General features: G+C 40.0%; 1 protein-coding gene and 1 long non-coding RNA gene across 2 annotated transcripts in view; one reads left to right on the plus strand and one right to left on the minus strand.

The window, feature by feature from the left end:
• LOC123025368 overlaps nucleotides 1–22,806 on the plus strand; it is a 156,073-nt gene that overhangs the window by 73,138 nt on the left and 60,129 nt on the right. The window lies entirely within an intron of this gene.
• Nucleotides 1,176–21,420, minus strand: MTPN (myotrophin). Its single transcript, XM_044433983.1, has 4 exons — nucleotides 21,188–21,420; nucleotides 13,110–13,223; nucleotides 11,718–11,801; nucleotides 1,176–4,044 (listed from the first exon to the last, which is right to left on the minus strand). Exons 1-4 carry the CDS (start codon nucleotides 21,257–21,259, stop codon nucleotides 3,958–3,960), a joined length of 357 nt encoding a protein of 118 aa, XP_044289918.1. The 5' UTR covers nucleotides 21,260–21,420; the 3' UTR covers nucleotides 1,176–3,957.

Below are 22,806 nucleotides of genomic sequence, written 5' to 3' on the forward strand. Positions count from 1 at the left end.
GGTGAGGATCAAAGTCAAGAGACAAATGTGCCCACCAGTGTAAAGTAGGTATAACGACTGCACATCAACTTGTAGAAACATTTGTGTCTCCCTGCTATGATCTCCTGACTTGGAGAAACTAGGTTACTTGGAAATGATTTGCACATGGACATTAATCAGTTTATTATACTCCCTTCCTTCCGAACAAGCATATTCATTGATTGAGTTTGCATGACTTGACAACCAACCCTGGGAATAAGCTATGGAGCACAGGCTGCTTGTGATGGTTTGTCCAATGGACAATGGTAAGCTGTCAATTGAGAAGGAAAGCCATTAGGGGATCTTTGCTGGTGAAAAGGAATGACATGTATACCACTCCCTTTCCACTAGGATCCTCTAACCTAAGTGTTCTCAACATCTCCTACATTTTTGACCCTCAAACTCTAGGCACTCAGAAAACTGTCATCCCAGTAATGGGAACATATAGTTTTGACAGCTGTCAGAACTCAGTCTTCCTTCTAAAACAGAGATTGCGATAAGGCTAATGAATGTTTTTTGACCCAAGCATATGCAGCCATGAAGAAGCCACTTCGTAGGGAGGAGTCTGGGTTTGCACAACAGGACAGCACACTGTGGCTAGTTACTTATGATGCATAGGCATGAATCACTTTCTGTGCTCAAGGGTAGGTAGTTTAAGGATGAATGCCTGGAACCTGCTCCCAGTACTGAGTCATAATTACTTGATTACTCAAGTTCATGTGCATGCTAAACAGCATATTCTCCAACTTTCAAGGAATACTGGAAATTTCAGTTTGAGAGACTCAAAAAAGGATTGTAAACACCTTCATACAACTTTAATTTCTAAGATGCTGTCAGAGAAGCCATGAAATGGCAGCTTATAGTAATGTTCCATGTCTGTATAATGTTGAGGCAGAATTTGTTCTTATATCAGAGAGGTAGAAGGATGACCAGACACTTCCAGAAGTAGTGTTAGCTTTTAGCTGCAACAATTCCCATTATTTAATTTGAGGATAACAATTTATCAGCCTTAAGATGTCAATATGAGCTGACTAGCATCTGTTTTACACAGGATTTTAATTACACTGCTAAGTACTAGATGCAGAGGATTATATCAGAGCAGGGTGGGAGCTGAAGTAGAGGTGTGGGAAGGATACAGAAGTAAATAAACTTTCAGATTTCTCTATAACACAATTCAAGTTTATTCCATTCATTCTTGCAACACAAACACAGTATCATTTAGCAATCTGATGTCTATGAACCATGATAATGATAAACCAAACTGTGTCAAAATAGTTACATTGTGGAAAAAGGTCAAATATCAAAATGCACAAAGCACTACTTTTCTTCCATCACTGGGTATAAAGATATGATTGTTCTTCCATTTATAAAATATAAGACTGTTCAGTTTGAGATTTTGCATGCAACACTGCAACTGCTTGACTAGGACATCCCACTCTTACCAGCTTCTTCTATCAATCACTTAACCATTTAGTACTGCATTATAAAACAAAGCCTAAGTTATGAAAGCAATGCCTCTACAAAGGGGAACATAAAGCTTTAGAACTGCATGTCGTTATTTTAAATTTAATTCTCAAAGAATGCATACTGGCTGAGTTGGATTTCTAGATTGTAAATTTTGAGTACTTTTGAAGTCTTCTACTTGGAAAAGTTATTTATTTCAAGAGGTTTCATTATAACAGAAGTTATGAGAGATACTGGTAGTCAACATTTTTCTTCACATAAGAATAGAACATAATTTTAGTACAGAACGTTGATCTTGGTACAGAAAGGAAGTTGATTTGATTTTAGGTTTTTAACTTCCAGACCAGAAATCAGAAGTCAGACATTTTACTTAGTGGGCATTACAGGAAAACTTGATAGATTTAAAGAACAGGCAGGTAAGTATTTTAACCATTTTTGCCTACTGGCTAGAAAATACATTTATAGCTACTCATCATCCATTTGTAATTTCTTAAGTAAAGACATGCAAAGAAAGAACAGTGAGATGGCTACATGGTTATGGAAAAAAGGCAGAACCCCTAGCGAGAGCACCATACTGCTAGAAAGAAGAGCAAAGTGATCCAATACTAACACATAAAAAGACTGAAGAGAAAATAACACACTTTTCTTGTCATCGGCCAAAAGGTTAGAATGTCTCCTTTATGTAAATCAGAATTACAGTCTCTCACTCCACTTCAGAAGAAATGTCAAGTGACCATTGCCTTTTGGGGCTAACATTTGATTTAAAATTTAATCTGTAAATTCCACTTACTAGACTAGTATCTTCATAACAGCAGTGTGTGTGTGTGTGTGCACATCTGCATGAACAGACTGTGGATGCTAGGCCTGCTGTTCCACATAGCACTCCTTTTACAAAAGTTATAGCTCTATTTTTCAGAATGACTTTAAAGAATCAAGATTGGCCTCCCTTAGTTGCTGAATAGTTTATTTAAATATTATGGATGATATCACTGGCAAGGAAAAATAAAACAATTTAAGCTGCAATACTAACTTGCAATTTAACATTGTCTAAGGAGACTGTTCCCAATCCTTTTTCAATAGAATGCTACACTGAATTTTTTTATTGTCAAATTTAAGTGAAATGCTTTCAAAATTGAAAAAATACATTCAATAACATGAAACATGTAAACACCAGAATTACCTGGATGATGAATCAAGACACAATATTACACACCCTGATGCAAAACCAGCCGAAGCCCCACTGGGATGTTTTAAACTGTATTATACCAAACCTATCCTATTTACCTTTTTGAGTAGGGATACCTGAATGCTATTTGCCCTGGCACCCTAAATCAACACATACACATATAACAAAGCCTTATGTATCAACATCCCTAAAAAGCTATCTTCAATCATATTTGTGAATTGACCTGTATTAACATCCTTTATTGGGCAGTAAATGCAAAATGTCAGTGTTTCCTTTGGGAGTGTGGCTGTTGAATTTGCCGTGCTATTTTTCACAGATCTCATGCTATAACAGTAAATCAAACTGAATGTCAAAGATACATACACATATGAGACCAATGTGGTGAGAATGATGAAGCTATGACAAAGCAAATTTCTGCCTTATCTAAAAGAACGAAATTAACTTAAACTGAGAGCTGTTTCTTCTTTAGTATTGAAAGTTATTTTGAGTCTAAACCATAAAGGGCAAAGCCATCATATTCTAGCACCAATAGGTGTATAGCTGTCATTTCATTCCAGTATATTTTATAATGTGCTGGATGAAGAGATTTCAGTTGGAAGCCTTTGAGGAGAAACTCTTTCCCAGAAATAGCCACTGTATACAAACTGGCTGTTTGACAAATGCCTTGCATGGCAGCAAAACTGCATGATTTTGATCATTCACCCAGTACCCCTTTGGACATGTATCCCTGTTTTTACTATGCAATCCTTGTTCAAATAGGTAGTAAAAATTAGTGATCTCTATAAATACTTGGACATGATAAACAAAAGCCTTCAGCATTGTACAACCTACTTAAGGCACAGGGCACAGCTAAAAAGAAGCTATCCCACTGCCTTGATTGACAGATGGCAGCACCGCAGCACTGGGCTGCTACTGCTTTTACAAGTTAGAAAATACCAAGTACAGGAGCCATCTCACAAGTTTCAGCAAGTCTCATCAGGAGAAGGAAAGTTTATAGACTACAAACATTTCAGATCACAATCTCTTCCTCTTCCCCAGCAGAGGTACAATTTTGCTAGAAACTGGGAAAGACTGTATCCTGAACCAAGTCCTAAGGAGACACTAATGATATAGATACCTATTCTTTCCAAACAGGTTCCCCTTTTTGGCAGAGGAACCTAACTAGTCTGATTTATTGTGATTCCCCCCCTCCCTCTCAATATTTAGCTGAAGAAGCTGGAAGATACGAAGAGTGATAGACAGGCAGCAGTGTGAGGCCACAGGAGAGACATTAGATCTCAGTCCATCCATCACTGGAGAAGAGCTTTGATTGCCTGATTGTCAGTGGCTTCAAATGCAGTTAGTCCATCTGGCCCTCTCACAGTCTTATCAGCACCCTGTGAAGAGATAACAGCTGTCACTTTAGAGAAAGAGATAGAAAACAGGTTGCTCAGCTGTAACCATGGTTCTTTGAGAAGTCATATGTTCAGTTATACTTGGGCTGCAAGCTCTTCGAGTTCTAGATGTTTCCAAACCATTGCAGATGAAGAATCCAATGTGTGACTGCACATGAAAATAATTATTTGTACTAGAAACTATATCTCATGAAATTGAACTGGTACTTAAAGTTGCTTATCTTGGATATTTTAAAGAATTTATGCAGATTTTCTTATTTAACAGCAGTATAATTTCTTTAACTAGCATCACACTAGTTTGATGGGCATATGTGTTTATCTTTAAAATACCAAAGAGAACTTCCAAATCATTCACCATTTAAGATATTGGTTTTCATTAATTCCACAATCCGAACAGCATGTTAAGTTACATAGTGTTGCACTGAGGTTTCATCTTTCAGTGTTGCACTGAAAGTTTCATCTTTCTATGTAGACACTTGTGAAATTTTTATATTTGTTCCTTTTGAAGCCTTCCAAATACTACTACTGCCTTCATTTGCAGGGAGAAGGAAGGTCCTCCATGTAAACTGGTATGATGCTCTAAAGCTTTAGGAAGGAAAGGGATTTTGAGACCTTATAGAACACATTAATTAGCATACTTCTGATCATTGTTACTGCTTGTGAATTAATGCTTTAAATATCAGTTCATAGCTTTTATGCCTATTACATGATACCTATAGGCAAAATAGAAGCCAGCTTACTATAGTTAGCAGGAAAGCAGGGTAGGCAAACAGCCTAGGGAAACAGAAATTAAGTAACAAGAGAATGGAAAACATGTAAGCTACCACTTTCTAGAGGAACCCTGGAATTCTAAATTCTCCTGCTGGAGAGATCAGCAGAGCTAGCTTCAATGACTTGTTCCATTAACAAGCATTTCAATTAATTCTGTATTGGTTTAGTAAGTGTCAGCTTCCTTTTTGTGCTATTGGTGGATCCTGTTGGCACACATACAGTGTTAGCTACTGCACTTTATTGCCAATCCCATTTTCCTCTTACTTACTACTGCTACCTCATATGGGGGGGGGATCCTTTGAGATTTATAGGTTTTTTTCTGGAAAAAAGAGTTTGGATTGAGGATGGCAAATGTCCACAGTTAAAACTTTCAAACTCGGTGGTAAAGCAGTGGGCAGCAACAGAGAGAAATGAAGACATAATCATACCTAGGATGGCCAAACCCTAGTCAGGAATCTTTCAATACACCTTACTGCATTACGTTAAGAAGCAATCTGCTATAAAAACCCTTTTGGAAGTTAACAGGTAAATTATGATATGCCCACACAAGATCAACAAGCTAAAATCAAGAGGGCTGCTTCAGTATTTACAAGTGACCTGGCACTGTTTTTCACCCACAACTCTTAAGACAGGACTGATTATAAAATCTACCTAGATTATGAACTCAAGATCTGGATTTCAAAGTTTTTCTTGACTTGAACCTAGTAATGTGCTAGGGACGTATCTTGGATTTTGAGCAATGGTACTTTTATGATAAGAGATTGACACATCAGAGAACCCTTGCGTTATGAGGTAGCATAGAAATGGAATTAAACAAATTAACTTGAACATGTGTCTAAAGCAGTTCCAAGAATGGCTGCTTAACCTCTGGTTGCATGCAGTAGTTACAGACATTTTCAACTTCACAATTAGGAAAGGAGGGGTTTAAATCTTAGAGATTTCCTCTTCAGGGTCTGTGCAAACATGCTGGCCTACACAATCAGGATTTGCTTCTTGGCAGGTGCTTTAATCACTGTTATACAGTAATCTGAAAACAGCATGGAAGAAAAGTAGTTTCTGTTCTTTAACTTAAATCATCAACTTTCCATTGGTTTATCTGTACTTCTGTTTTCAAGGGGATGTTGGGCAGGTCTGAAGCACCACAAGCACACAAGTGTGTCCTGAAGACACTTAATGACTCTACTCTGTCAAAATCATAGCTGTAATGGACTACAGCCAATCACTATGATTAGTGTGTCAGCAATACCTAGGAACACTCAATCACCTGCAATCTCAACACTTGACATTTTCCAAATACACCTTATTTTGTGATGAAATAATAAATCAATTTGAGCTTGTCATTGTCCACATTTTAAAGTAAAAGAATTTCAGTAAAGCAGCATGAGAAAATAACACAAAAGGAATGGAGTGTAAGAGACATCTGCCTTGAGTGCTCACAAACTACTTGCAAAAAGGCACTAAGTTGAAACAAACATTCTCTTTGTTACTGATATTACCAGAGTCTTAATATTTAGCAAAACCAGAAAAAAATCATTATACTGTGAAGCTAGTATAAATCCCACATCTTGCCCTTTTAGCTGAGGATATGGGGAAAGTTTCCTACTCAATCTGCAAATAGCAACCTTTTTGCTAGGATATAAGGAAAAGAACACAAATAAAAGTAACAGCACTTATTTTAAAAATTCACACATCTATGCTATTTCACAATTATCATGACTGGAGAAAATATTGTTAAAATTGGGCTGAAAGGAAGGAGAATAACATCATTCGCATGCAAAGAAGGTCTTCAAGGCAGACGTATGGAAAAATGCTAAATCAGACCCAAACCAGACAGGTGGGAGTAGACTTGTGAAAGTGGCCAGCAGGGAAGAAGGTTACTCCTCCATTCACTGCTTTTCTCCATTATAATCATTTGACCTCTGAATGTTGCAAACATATGGCTTGAACCTTGATTAGGAAATAAATTGCAGAGCTTTGATCAGGGGTTCAGAATCTTAGCTCAGTAAAGTACCCACATCAAGCCCATGCTCCTTTCTCCTGAGCCCACATCCTTTTACCAAACCACTATTTGTTGATTAGTAATTCAGTGGTTAAACAATTTGTGGGCAGATTTTTTTCCCCTATCCTAAAAGTTGAAAGGCCTCTGCTAAGACTTTAACCTAAAATAAAATGTTTTTTGGACTGATCGACCCATCACTGGAATGCAGCCTTCTAGTAGATCTCCAAAATGTTAATTTGGCCCTTGAGCTGAAAGTTCTATATTTCTAGTTTGCAGTCACTATTTAACTGCATGGTGATCCAGGTTGTGCTGAACATGGATTAAACTTAAAGGAATCAACATTTTATTAGTCAAAATTCTATCAACTAATTTATGATGGAAAACACAGGAACATGACTGAAAACTGGTTATCAAAGTCAGAAAATATGGTCCTGATTTTTTTTTTAAAGTCTTGAGTATCTCCTCTGAACTTTAGTTCTTTTATACTCATCCCTAATTCCAATCTTCCAAGCCTAAAGAATAAATCCAAAAGGTTTGACTAGCTTGATACTGTGTATACTTGAAAGTGAATGATAAAAGTTCATAACTCATGTCTACTGCCTTGAAATTGAAACTGTATTGTTGGCAATAGATTTAATTTTGACCCACCATTTTAACTAACTTAAGAGTATTAAATGTGTTGTCACCAAAAGTAGAGAAGTATCCTGTCACCCTGACAAATGGGGTTGTTCTTAGAATGACTTGGCTCCAACTTCCTTTGTTTTAAAATGCCGATGTCACCACATGCACAGTGCTATAAGGAGGACTCTGTACTTCAGAAGACCAGGTTTCTAGAAATCTGTACTTTATTCATATCATCCTTAGCAATACACTGTATCTCCAGGGGAAAAAGTCCATGCATAATGTGGAAGGTTTAGGGCACAATCCCATGGCCTTCCAACACTGTCTGGGAGACCACAGGATTATGTGGAGTCCAAGTCCCAAGGTCCTGCCACCATGGTACTGGAACTCTTAAAGGTTGAGTCCCTGCTTCTCTCACAGCCAGTGTGCAAAGACCTGTGCTGACTGCCTCTTCACAGTTGCTAACTGGCCTCAGAAAGGAGGAAAGGGGTTGTGCTGAGAGATGAAGAGAAAAGAGGCTGGGGCCAACGGCTTATGTTGTATCTAGGCAGCTGAAGTCTCCCCCTCTCTACCACTTCATCCACAGTACCAGAAAGGGTTGCTCAGATGAAATACAGGGCACACGCTCTGGCAGCTTATGTGGATTGAGAGCAGGGGGCACTGGACTGTGCTTTCTGTTAACTTGAAATATTTAGCCTAAGGGAGGGGCAACCCCCAGCCTGTAGCATTGCAAGCTCTAACCAAACAACAGAATTCCCATGTTATCGTTCATGAGAGCTAACTCAGGGATTTTCCCACTTAGGTGGAGTTTACAAAACGAAGTCACCTTCTATATCACAGTCAGGATGCAAGAGGGGTGGGAAGAAGGTGCTGTACTTGGCTGGGGTTTGTAGGCCCTGGTCTTGCAAGTGTGGGCTAAGTCCTTTCCCACACTGATCAGAATGCAAGCATGGCATGTAGAATTCAGTAAGTTTTTCTATGTAGGAAGAGGCACGGGAAAAAGTGGGTGAGTCATAACATCATGGGAGGAGACAGGGCTTTGAGGCAACCTGCCATCCCCTCAACATTATCTAATCAATCTGTATGGTCTGGTGGTAGCTGGGAGTAACTCAACCTCTGGGCAAGGACAGGTTGTGTGCACCTAGTTTAGCTAATCAAAAACTAAAACACTGTACAGGGGTAATTGATGTAAACCTGGAGAAAAATATGCTTATAGGTGTCAACCAATGAGATGATCAATTAAATAACCAATTAAATATATGTACTATGAGACACTTCTGGTGCCTTTTGGAGATGAATGATTTAAACACTACATATTAACATCCAGTATTAGAAGGAAAGCCCATTTAATTTTCTTTCTCATTTCCTGTCCTCCAGAAACAAAACAGAAAACCCTACCCTTAATTTTCAACTTTGCTTATGAAATCCGTTCTTGTTTACTAATCGAAAGCTTGCAGCCCTAATTTTATCAAATAAAGATGCAGTTGTTAAAGTGACAGGGAAACTCTACCCACAAATCCTTCCTTCCTGCAGAAATTAACCATTTAGTCTTAGTAATTACATTCCCTAGGGAGAGACCAAGGAAATTTTCTATTTGGCTTCAAAGTAGTTACTTTGCTTATCACAGAAATAATCACAGATCAAGAAATTTGCTGAAGACCTGTAACTCAAGCTCAGCAGTAGACTCCATCTTATACATGCAAAATGCCCCCAAAAAATCGTTGTCGTGTGAAAAATCTGAGGTAGCAGAACTAAGAAAGATTTGCCATAGACCATGAAGAAACACTTACAAGGTACACTGATCTAGCACAGTGTAATAACAATAATTTTATTTCCATGCAGTCTGGGCAGTTCACAACAATAGCCTGACTGCTTTAGTACAGGACAGTTTTTATATCCTACAGATGTGGCTGTTTCAAAATTCAGCACCTCCACCTGCTCAATCACTGCTCTAGTATCTCAGTCAGGCACAAAATCTCTCCCCCAGTCCCTTGCTGCACTAAACATTTGATGCCATCACAATAGCTGAGATGTTTTTAAAGGTAAATATATAAGCTGATTTCGTCTACAAGCAGGGCAGGAAGAACTCAGCAAGCTTTTCTGTGTAGCAAAAGGCATGGGAAAAAGTGGCTGGGCCATGATCACATCACAAAAATGTACAGGGCTGAGAGATGGCCTGTCAATTACCTTTTCTTTCCTTTTGCATCTTGTGAGAGCTTATGGTCAAAGGCTTGTACTTTTCCATAGGCTTTTCAATAGTTCAACAGGGGGAGTTTGCAACCTAGAGGAGGAGGGTAGGTTGCTCTTTTCCTCTTTATCCTACCAAAGCGCCCATGACAAAAGAGTACAAAGGCAGTACCTTAGATCTACAGGAACTTCTTTTTAATGACAGGCCAGCTGCTGGGAAGACAACCATCAACAATTTGATTTTGGATGCTAAAAATTATCTCTCACATCCCTGAGGCCTGACCAAGGGAGAAGTGCATCTTAGTCAACTCTATCTGCCTAGGTAATTCATGGCACAGTAGGCTAATATTGGGGGAGGGGCAGAAGAAGGAAGGTGGAGTGGCAACAGTGAATAGGAATTCTCTCATTAACCAGATGCTGAGTCTGAAAGTCTGTTAATTTTGAGTACACAAGCTCTGGTTGGAAGCTTCTGACCACATATATGACCACTATGTATGATTTTTTTATAAAAAGGAGACGGCACCTAGCTATACTGACCTTAGTCACTTAACAAGGAAGTGGTGACCAAGACACAAAAGTTACTAGAATTGGTGTGGTATATGGTTACAGCACTGGAGACCTGGGAGATCTGAGTTCTTGTCCCCACTCTACCATGCAGCTGACCATATGACTCCGGGCAGGTTACCCACTCTCAGGTTAAACTACCCCACAAAGCAACTATGTGACCTCCTCTGGGCTTCTCACAAGAGGAAACAAGGCAGGATATAAATGCAATGCAGTGATAATATCTTATTGTATTTTGTTATGAATAGTTCAGAGAACTTCAGCTATTGGGAAGTACAGATATTTAATGATTATGATGCTATACCCTTAAAAGCATATAAAATTGAACCTGACCGCAGTATACAGAACAAGCTGAAATTAGATCTAGACCATGGGTCCTCAAACTACAGCCTGGGGGCTGGATCCAGCCTGCCATGCCCATTTGGACCTGCCGCACGTGTGCCCGTGCCCACTGCCACCCACCTCGCCCCCCGCGTGGTGAGGCAGCAGTTTGCTCACTCGGAGAAAACGATCTCCAAGCAAGCACGCCGCTGCCTCGTGCACCCACCTCACGGGGCGTGCCCATCCCAGCTCCCCTCGCCATGTGCCCCGCCCCTCGCGCACTGCCAGCACCACCTTTCCGGCCCGCACCCAGCACTGGCACCTTACAACTGGCCCCCTGGTTAAAAAGTTTGAGGACCCCTGATCTAGACCAGGCAGAAACACTGTTTAGCAGTAGAAAGCTGGGCTCAGGAAAGATCAGAGTCATAGCTTGGAATGTGCCTTGATGCTGTGCTGTGCAAGATTTCCAGGAGGTGGCAGTGAGGAGCATATGAACAATTATGTTAAATGCAGCAGATGCAACATTTCCTGAATGTCTAATCTGGCAACAATTATCCAATTTTGGTCCCATTGTGGCTATAGCAATCTTAAAGAACAGCTACAATCTTCAATGTGTGTACAATAGGACCATTAGGCTGTTAACTGGTACACAGTATCAAGAACATCTTATTGCAATAGTGGGCAAACTGCACTGGATAGGCCTTACTTTCCCAGCTCAGTTTGAAGTGTTGATTTTAACTGGCTTAGGGCCTGGTTATCTAAACAACTACCTGTCTTGCTTTTAAATGCCCTGCAATGAACCTATCTGTTCCTCATTAAAATACACAGAAGAAACCTTTCTGTGGCCATCACTGTTCGTACAACCCCTTTGTTAGGCAAGTATGAAAGGGCTTCCTCTTGTAATACTCCCTAATAATTGAACACTCTTATTTGTCCCCATAATCAACTTTTCAGAAAAATTAGGATGCAACTTTTTAATTTGTGGTCTTAGATTTAATAGTGGTTTTAACACTATTTCAGTGTTGGTTGTTTATCTGATCTGTTATATCTCTTGGTGACTCATGTGAAGGAGGTATAAAATGCTATAAATATTTGTTCTCTATAAATTATGAAAATGAAATTTTTGAAAGCTTTATTGAATTGTTATGTTGATGCAAATATCACAATCCAAAGGCAAATCTAAAATTCTCACCTTTGACAAGAGTAACTTCACACAGGAGATATGGCCTTCATAAACTGCTGAAAGAAGTGGAGTAATGTTGTGTTTATCTGGAGCCTATAAAAAGAAGAAAGGGCATCAAATAAGAATTTAAGAGTTTACAAAACATCCACCTGGTATATATTATTGGTTAAAATGCTCTGATAGCATTAGGAATAGTTTGCAGCTATGTAAGAATAAGAAATAACAATTGAGAAAGAAAGAGTGGCTGCAGATGTTCTTTATATTTGATGAAAAAATGGCTGGTGCTTACATGCAAAAAAGGATTTAACTGCACCAGCACATATTTAGAACCAGCAGTAACTTTTCTAAATGCATTTGGGGCACTCAACTTCACCTGTTGAAGGAACTTTATACTCCTCTGCCAGTATGTTCTGACCTTTGGCTTCCTCTCTGAAAGGCTTAGTTCCACAAAGCCCTGCTTGTGGAAAGTGATTTTAAATGGCAGTGGTGGGGAATGTGTAGGAGAGAATCAACAGATGGCTAAAGGAGAAGTGACTACTGATGACTCTTCCCTAGAAAGGCTGCCTCTTTCCTCTATATTTAAGGAAAACAGAGGACTGGGAACCTTGTGTTTCCACTGTAACATGTCGTTTCATCCTAAGGTTAGAGAAATAAATTAACCTGAAAACATAAAAAAACTTATTTGGAGTTCCTAAAACTGTAGTGGCAAGAAAGAAGTATCCAAGCCTGTATTCAATTTTTGCAACTTTTCTTTTATGGCATCTTTCCAGTAGGCAAGACTTGACCCCCGGGGGTGGGAGAGGGCACAGAAAGAGAAAATCAAAAACATAAAGAACACATATTTATAGAATGTGTCAGGAAATTTAAGTACCAAAACCAGTCATGAAAAATTGGGATAGAATGCACATAAGCAAACTACCAGACTTTAATCTAAATAGTACACAAATATCCTGCAAATAGTACTTTCCAAGATGACAACCTTACTAGCATAAGTAAGGATTTACCCATAGGTATGACAGTGAATATTTAGTCCATTAAAATGGAAACACAGAAAACTTGCCTTCAACTGTTTGATCCATCCAATTTAACTTCATTAGTGATTTTTTTAAATGGTTAATCAAGGCTAGAGGCAGAGTAGTTTCTCAAAGTACTGCATGCAGCATTAGTATCCACAGTGTACATACTCTATTATTCGTAATAAATTTGATTTTGTACTGCTTCAAAGATACAAAAAATCTGTTTGACCAATGGCAACACCAGAAGAGAACCAGTTGGTGCATATACCAAGAGTAACTATGCCTCTTTGTTATCATTTTGCATTCTTAAGAATTATCATTTGTCTACAGCCAATGAGAGAGAAAGAGAACTTTATCCAAGCCTGACTGATTTTTATCAACATACATTAATATCAGCTCCCTTTAGTAGAAGAAACTCCAGGATCTCAAGCTGTCCACAATCTGCAGCGTAGTGAAGAGGTTTCCTCCCACCTTCCAGTGTCCGATTAACATCTTCACCCTTCAGTATTAATAAAGGTTAATCATTTTATATAACTCCTTTGTAAAATATAACAATGATCAATGGGTAGGCAATACACTATTATTTAAATACACTACAGCAAAGTAACCAATATTTGCATAAAATAGTTATTTCAGAATTTAGTGGAATGTGGAGAAGGCAGTCTGAAAAGCAATGCCTCATTCCAAGAATCAAGAGTGCCTGAGATCTGTGACATGTTTTTCCAACTATTGATCACAACAGTTTCTTTTTCCGATTCCTTTTATGCAGACATACCTCTTTTCTTTTTAACAGTCTCCCTGCATGCCACAACAATCTGTCTGTTCATAGCCTGAAGGTCCATCATTATTAGGACCACTAGAATACTTGATCTGGTTAGCAGCCATTAAATCTAATTTCTAGGGTGCTATCAGAAGAGTAGCAACTTCACTTTGAAGCATTTTACAAACTTCTTAATTTGAGGTTATCTTAATTTAACTACATTTCTCCACCAAGCCAAGAGCCTGAACAGGCTTCAAGGTATGGGCTCTTAAAGGTAAAGCCCTCTATTATTTTCAATATACAAATATTAAATTATGCTAACCAAACAACATAACCATGTAGCAAATAACTAAGTAAATACACATTTAAAAATACATGTAAATTGTTCATCTTTGTCTAGTGCAGTCTTTCCCAACTGGTACCCTCCAGATGTCTTGGCCTACTAATCCCTACAATTCCCTGATAATAGTCCGTGGAGCTGAAAGGGGCTAGACTGCAAAATATATGGCGGATGCCAGGTTGGGAAAGCCAGCCTAGTGCCAAATAGATAATTTAAACTTGCTGCTAATAATCATTGTGCTTTTTCAAGTTCTCATCTTGTTTTCATAATTATACGTAGACTACTCAAGGATGTTCTTGTCAGTTTAACATTAACAATTGATAGTTTTAAACAAACAGTGTGCTATAAAAATCTGAAAAATAGTTTAACTGACGCAGGTTTATGAAGATGGGTCAGATCATCTGGTTCTACATCCTGTTTTCCAGTAATGACCTAGAAGGCTCTTGCTTCTCAGCAAATTGTACTCAGGAGCATACTGCCTCTGAACCTGGTGTTTCTCTGTGGCCATTAACAGACATATTTTCCATAACTTTTATTTCAGCTCACCTTAGAAACTATAAAGAAATCAAAATTGTTGCTATATTTTGTTTGTCACTCTGCAAAGTGTCAGAACTGTTTATAACACTATATATAAATTCTAAAGAAAATGAATACTCCCAACATATTAAATATTACACAATGCCTCAAGTTAAAGGTGTACTTAAGATTGCTATACTTGGAAAAATCTGCAGAAAAATCTGAGAAACCTAATAGCGTAGTTTGGATGATGTGACTACTCACGCTGTGGCACAAGGCAGACAATGTGGGTAAACTGCCTGAGATGCTACAATATGCCCAATAGACAACTGGACACATTCTGAGTTGCTGGTCCCCTTTGTGGTCCTCCCACAGGTATCACAGGAGAGATCTCACAGTGAGTGAATCTTTCTCCACAGCTCCCAGTGCTGTAAATGTTTCCTGGAGAACATGAAAAGTGGTTATGCAGCCACCTTTCATGATCCCCAGTCTGGCAACCACAAGGAGTCAGTCTCTCTATCTGAGCCTGACCCACTCCAAATCCACCCACCTCCATGCAAAGCTCCATTTTTAAAGGGAGGTACCTGTCAAACGTGGGTTCCCTGTGAAAGAAAGGAGGAGGGTGGGGGGAGATACATTTTAAGTCTTTCCCAAGCCTCTACAGACTCAGGGTAAAGGCTAAAATTTACTCTCCACAAAGACTTGAAGGGATGGGAGGAAAAAAAAGGATCTTGCTGAAAAGGAAGTATAAATCTTAAAACTACTCCTTCTCAGGGAAAGCCCCTCACATTGTTTTACTTCACAGTCTACCTTCAGTGTACTGACAAGGGAAACCAAGGAAGGGGGGAAATGAATTGCAAGCCTCCGCCCCAGATGAGGATTGAAATCCACCTATTTGTATTTCTGCAAACAATTCCAGTCATGTAAATAAGACTGAAAAATAATGACTTTTTGTTCATATTATCTGTGTACAAAAAATTACAAAAATTATAATTGCTGAACCAGCTCATGGCTGTCAAACCTGGGAGCCAGGGCTCACAGTGGTGGTGCCGAGGAGGCTTCTGCCAGCCACCCCAAAGTGCTGCTTGGCAAGAGCGGCAAGGAGTCTGACACTCTTGCCAATCAGCTCATTAGCAGTCTTCGTTGACACGTGATGGGCTATGTTATCCACACAAAAACCCATTGTGGGTCAAACAAATCCTACAAAACACCATAGTTTGTCAGGATGGCTTATATCCCAAACTTAAGCCACCTGACAAATTCATCACCAGTTCACATGATGCATGATGTCAGTGATTCACTCTGTTAATATAGTTTTCAGCATATTATTATTCATTACATTTCTTTACTGCCCACAGCCAAAGCACTCTGGGAGGTTCACAACATTAAGACACCCATCCAAGTTTCAACCAGGCCCAACCCTGCTTAGCTGCCAAGATTAGCCAGGATGAGGTACTTCAGGCTATATGGAAGCATATATGGAAGATATGACAGAATGCCAAGCTTACTAAAGTATGAATAGTGACTTTTCCATTTCTTGGATCAGGATTCAAGAACTGTTTCATATACCCTTCATTTATTAAAACTCAAAGGCTTCTAGACAGTGCAGATACTGTACTTCCCATCCTGAATAAAACTCTTGATAAAGTCTAATCATTTAACTGCCATTGTTCATTTGCCATCTCAAATTGTAAAAGTGAATTAAATTTGTATTGTCTTTTTCCATTCAATACACTATGGCATCAGTCTATAAAAAGGCACAATGAATAAATTTAGTGATAAATGATTTAATAATTTAAAATGCTTATTACGTTTCCTTTTCGATTAAGCCAATCCAGCTATCTTTGTTTTTTACTCTGCCTTTTGCATTTCCCTATTGTTCCACTAAAAGATTATTTCTCTGAAAAAGGAATTCCGTCAAATTGCTACAGAATGCTCATCAGCACTAATGCTATAATCCCTTTGGGCCACTGAATGCACACCTCTTAGTCTGATGTTACTTATTCGTAACCTGAAGAATACAAATGTCCACTTTCATGTATTTTCTCCTCTGGTTCTTACTAATAACTACTTAACAGCTCTTTCCAGGACAATATTAACCTTACTGCTTGTACAGATACTGTGTGTTAGTACCTGAGAATCTAAGAAAAATAACTAGATTCATTCTTAGAAAGCTGTAACAAACCTATCACTTCAGGATGAGATCAAAATGAATTCTGGCTCCTAATTAAAGTTCTTGGAGTTTTATTCCTACAGAATGAAACATTCCTACAAATGTCTTACATTTCCTCAAGGTAAGTGTAAACGATCAGGTAGTGGAATAATTCTCTATCACACTAAAAAGGTTCTGGCTGTAATTATAAAGAAAAAGATCTTGCAGATCAAAGTAGTGAGCTCTTTGGCTTTCAGCTGGTTAGAAGTGTTACAAAAGGAACTGTGAAAGCACAAAGCAGCACCCCATCACTAAGTCTATAGCATATGGTACTTAGACCATACATTTAGGTTCTTTTTATGTCAAAGAGACAGAAGGATTCTACAGGCTCTCTACTCCAAGCTCAACTCAATACAGGACATCTAGAGCCAAAGCATCTTTAAAAGATGGTGGTCTAGCATCTGCTTAAACTCCTAGCAACTGACAGCCCACCTATCTATAACTGAAGTTAAAGCCTTGCTCTCTGGGGTAACAAAGAATAGTCCTTTGTCTTCTATGTGACAGCCCTTCAAGGTATTTGAGGACCCTTTTGGGCATCATGTCTCCACTCAGTCTTCTCTTCTCCAGGCTAAACCATATCCAATTCTCTTTCATAGGACTTGTTTTTCATACTACTTGCCATTTTTGCCATCTTTTGGAGCCACTCTAATTGATCTATAACTCTTCTTCAAGTGTAGAACCTGGAACTGTACACAGAGCTCTAAATGAGGTCTGTCAATTAATGTATGGAACACAGGGAGCTGTTTGGCTTGACTAACCACATGGGTTTAAAATTCAGTTGGAGAAAGATGAAAAGCAAACACCCCTGCAAGTCAAACAAAAGTCAAACTCAGCATCAAAAAACACATGCTTGAAGAACTCAAAAGAATTATATAGTGTATCATGTGACACATGTCGATTATTGCTTCACACAAATATGGGACATCACTACTATACTGTTGTATTGCCCTATATTTGTAAAACACAGAACATAAAAACAGGCAAAGGTCAATTCCATATTATCTGTTTTACGTAAAGGAAAGATTTTTGGTTGTTTTGTTTTTTAAAAGATGAGGTCAAGCAGAGGGATAGAAAATAGATGAGTACACCTTGAATAATTTGCTTGAATGATATTCAAGACAGAAAGGCCTTTATAGTTAGCTGTGCATATTGATATATGCCACCCTTGCAGAAATCTTAGGAATGTGGCATCAGCAACGGATGCCCTTCACCGGGAACCCTCTGTGAATTATATTAGGAGGGTGAGTACCCGGAGGAGGGCTTTCTCTGTGGTGGCGTCCCATCTATGGAATACGCTCCCCAGAGAGGTCCACCTGGCGCCGTCGTTATTTGTTTTTCGGCGCCAGGCTAAGACCTTTTTATTTAAAACTTATTTTAATTGCTAAATTATTGAATTAATCAGGATTTTAAAATTAGCCGAGAATGCACCAGGGGTTTTTAAATGTTTTTTTTCTTTTAAATTATTATATTATTATTTATGTATGTATTTTTTGTGAGCTGTATTTTTTGTGAGCTGCCCCGAGGCTTTGTTGCAATGGGGGCGGCATAGAAATGTTTTAAATAAATAAATAAAGGGTGTGAGATGCATTTCCTCTTCTCATTAAATGGACAATGTTTAAGATACATACATCTTGCAAGACCTTTGTGAAGTAAGACTTCTGGCCCACATGTATGGCTTCTATAGAATGTAACATATCAATGCTCATCATTAGCTCAGGAGCTGGTGCTCAGCAGCACATGTGCAAGTTCCTTGATAATACAGTGAAGAGCCTTGTTTTAGAAAGCAAAGAGGGTACCCAGGCAAGGAGTGGGGAATCGTCCTGGTTACCATTTACCTTTACAGCTTCTGTCCCCAAGTCATTTTCTCCTCGGAGCTCCAAGATACAAAAGTACCCTTTGCTATCCAAATGTTTCCTGAGGGACTTTCTTACCAAAAACCATCTTATATCTTACTACATAAATGAAGAAGTTTCACATTTAAACAGAATGAACAACTTGTTTGGCCCCCACTTTAACAAAATTCCATTGCCTGCCTTCCACTTCCAGGATCCTACAGTTTTAAATCACCAGAATGCCCTTTGCATTAAGATTAATCTTCTGAATATTCCCTCAATAAATGAAGACTTCTTGGGGATTTAAAGCACAAAGTACCCCTCAATAAAACTTGTGTCATATGTAAGGGTGAAATGTTGCAGTCCCATTAGAAGAAAGTCTTTGAAGTTGGAGGCTTCCAAGTATCCAACATCTTACTGGACTACTGCTAGCAGATTTGGAAGAGTGAACAGGTGATTTTCGCCTCTCACACAACCTTATTTCTTTTTCTCTAGACCAGTTCCTAAACTTGACTAGAAGAGGTGTAATGCAGGAGTTAGGCCTAGAGAAACTTTTGTATCCTAGCTCATCTACTTCTCTCCCTTCACCTCTCCATGGAACACCCAGTTTTGATCTCTACCAAAGTATTTATTTGAAATATTTTTGGCCACCTTTCAGTGCAGGAGCCTCCCAAGGCAGCATACAACAAACAAGAAAAGAAGTGTAATAAAAACCAATGCAATATTAAAAACAATGAAATCAGAAACCACAAACATAACAGGAAGGCCAGAGTAAAATAATGTGTTCATGTTGAAATAAAAGGGTCTGGGGGACCCCCAATGACAACTTATTCCAGAGGTTTGGGCTCACTGTGGAAAAGGACCTCTCTCATGCTGTCAAAAACTAGTGCTTTAACATGTGAACAAAAGGGAAGAACCTTTCTTGCTGATGTTAAGGTGTGGGCAGGCTGTCTTTCAAGTAATTTCAGGTAAGCAATGTTGTTCTTTCCATGGAAGCTGCAAAGGGAAGCAGGAGGGATGAGATCTGAAGTCTGTCTCCTGAAACTATTCCTGTCCAGGGACCATAGGATAGTGCCTGTAATAGTTCTATTTTAAAGAACTTAACAATGCTATCCCACAAATAAGAAAATGAAAATAAAAAATTGTAACTGGGAAGCTACCAGAGCTTGAACTCAGGACTATAGGTTGAAGGCCTATAGTGTTTTCTGCAACTCTTATTCTCATTATACTATTCGTCATTACTACTATTGGCAGCAACTCTTCAAACTGCCATTCGTTTAACCACCACAAATGCATATGTAAGCAGTGAAAACCCTTGGCTGAACTAGCTTTAACTTTGCCCTCGTATTGCACAGCATATGTTCTCTCTCCTACTCTCCCACACACAGTTCAATTAAAATTTGTGTTAGAGTAAGGAAGCAGAAAAGGACAGAAGACAAAACAGCAAAAAGTTTTCGGCACAATGCATGTTTTACCAGGTTTTGCTAGGCCTAACCATCATTTTGCTAGCCATATTATAAGAACCTGGCTGGATAAAAAGTACTAAAAGGGTTTTAATCTATTCCAGTTTTTCATTGCTGTCACCTTTACCTCAACACAAACTTAGCAGAAAGTTGGTAATCGGAATGGGCTGCATCATCTTTGCCCTCTAAAAATTATGCCTCATTTTAGGACTGATAATGCTTTCTACACAAGTTTGCACCAATGGATCACTTTTGCTCAGCATTCTCAGAGTGAGGAGGAGGTACGCAAACAGATAGCCAAATTGTTCTTTATATCATTCTTCAAGTTGTAGAACAATGCAATTTTTTTTTAAGACAACCAAAGTGTGGTGGCCCTTGGGGGTATAGAACTTCCTCAATCCCATATAATTATCTGAAGAGACCAACTTTTTACTTCCTACCTTAATCTAGATCTATGGAACCTCCAGAGTGGATGTAACCTATAGACTTGAAGTATCTGTATGGTGGTATAGTGATCACTGTTGAAATATTATCTCTTGCTTAATGATAGGTTAGTACAGTGAATGTTTTACTAATGAAAATTAAAAGATTAAAATGGCAATACAAACACTAGGCCGCTATGCTACAGATTCAATAGAACTGAAACAATCAAGATGAGTCTTTGTAGATGTGGTTCTACAAAACAACTAAATTTGGGGGTGGTGGGTGATGCTTCCTTCCATGTTGCTTGGGAAAACAGGACAAAAAAACAAGCTTTCATAGTCATGAGCTTATTTGGGAGAGTCAGTCTGGGGTGGAAGAAATGGTGAACAGAAAAATACCTGACCCAACATGTGTAGCACCGGCCCCAACCAGGCCCAAACACAAAACAAGAATGGTGGGAGGAAACTAGGCCTCTACCTAGAGGAGCTTTCTGCCTTTTGCACCCTGTTATCATTAGGATATCCCTAAGGCTACATCCTTTCTCTGGCCAATCCCTCCCCAAGTCTTCACTTGAAGCAGGGACACCCATCCACTCCTCAGCATGATTCCTGGTGTCAAGACTCAGTCCCAGAAGAGGTGACGTAGGGCAAGGGCTCTTCAGAGCATGTGTAGATAGCGCCAGAAGGCCTCACACTCGAAACTGGTAGAGGAGGCCAAGAACACGCCTATCAGAAAGGCTAGAGCCCCGGCACTTTTCAGGTTGCGACTTCAAAGGGAAAACCACTCCCAGGAGCAAGAGGAGGAGGAGGGCCGCTTCGGCGGTGGGGGAACCTCCCCATCGCTTCAGGCCCAGGAGGGGTAAGAGACGCCAGGGCTCCTTGTTCGCTAGGCTCCCGCGGCCGGCCGCCCCGCCTTACCTTGGCCACGTAGTCTTTCACCTCGTCCAGGTCTCCGTTCTTGAGGGCCCACATGAACTCCTTGTCCGACATAGCGGCTGCCGCCCTGACAGGGGACAAGGCGAGAGAGCCCGGCAGCGCTCACGAGACCAAGAGCGGCGGCGGCGGCGGCGGCAGGGAAGGAGTGGGCGGGGCTCGCTGCACCGGAAAGGGGTGAGGCGGCGGTTGGGCTGCTGCCTCTCGTGGCGGGAAAGGGTGGCGGGCACGGCGGTTAGCGCTGCAGCGGCCTACGGCAGCCTCAACACGCCCTGAGCAGGAAGAGGCCGGGAAAAGGGAAACCCAAAACCAGCGATAAATTTTTTATCGGAGCGTCTATACAGAAACAGTTCATAAAACACAGATTTGTGAAGCTCTCCGTTTCTTGGCTTGCACCACTTCCGCCCACTACGTCGGCCCACGCCAAGAAAGAAAAGGTGAGGCAAGCCCATGCAACGGCGCACGCGCCATGAAGACGGCGGGCCCTTCCCCCACACACGGCCCGCCCCTATCGGCTGCAGGCTTGCGGAGCATGCGCAAGGAGGAGCGTCTAGTCACTCCTGGAAACGGGAGAGCACCAGAGGGGAAGATCACTGGGCATGCGCATATGAGCCAAGCAGGCGGAAAGGGGGCAGAGCGCCGTTGTTGCTTGGTTCGTGGGGTGAACGTAACGCGCAGACGTCTTGGCGGATGCGGGTGGGGAACTGCGCGGGCTTTCAGTTTAGTAGCTTTGGGTCTTCTCTACCTTTGCAATAAAGCAAACTGATTTCAGTTCGTTTTTCCCTAAATACGCGTGAAAGAATCGCAGACTTTTCGCAGCGCAATCTGCTCAGAGAACCCCCATTAATTTTAATGGAATTCCCTGGTTTGCAGGTATAGGATAGCGACGTTAGGTCGCCATCCGCTGAAAAGTCATCTGGGGTCACACCCCACTGAACTCAGCGGGACGTATTTCTCAGCGGGCGTTTATACTGAGGCAATGCAGTGTTAAACGGTTCTACTCGGACGGAACTCCGGTTAATTCAGCGAGGCTTGCTTTCAGGCTACTGTAGGACTATAACCTTAACTGTCTGGAAATGCAAACAGGTAGTCAAACTATTCATTAGACTAAAATGAAAAGAACATTTTTTAAAACCAGCCTGAGAGTCTTGGCTCTTGGATGGTATAGAAATTAAATGAGCATCACAAAAGTCCAAAGAGTGGGAAATGAAGTGGTCTTGGGAAGCTTAGTATTCCTTATACTCATCTTCAGGATCTGTTTCTAAGATATTAACAGTGTAATACTCTACACACATCCTTGGTCACAAACCCCACTGAATTTGCTTGCTTCTCAGTAAACATATGTAGAAACTTCATGCAGATACCTTTTCTCCTCTCCAGAACTTTGTACCATTGCAACCTGTTCTCATTAGTTCTTTGTTCCTTTTATTAAAATATTACGATAACTGTTTAAAATGAATCCGTATTACAAAATAACATCAACAGAGACATGGCATACATATTTTAATAAACTAGAATGTGCAACAATCCTATAGTTACTCAGAAATAAGTTCAGTTGGACCTTGATTCTTAGTGTGACTCAGAACAAGTTCATTTAAAGTCAA

Source organism: Varanus komodoensis, unplaced genomic scaffold (assembly GCF_004798865.1).
Source record: "Varanus komodoensis strain SLA01 unplaced genomic scaffold, ASM479886v1 scaffold27, whole genome shotgun sequence".
NCBI classification, from domain to species: Eukaryota; Metazoa; Chordata; class Lepidosauria; order Squamata; family Varanidae; genus Varanus; species Varanus komodoensis.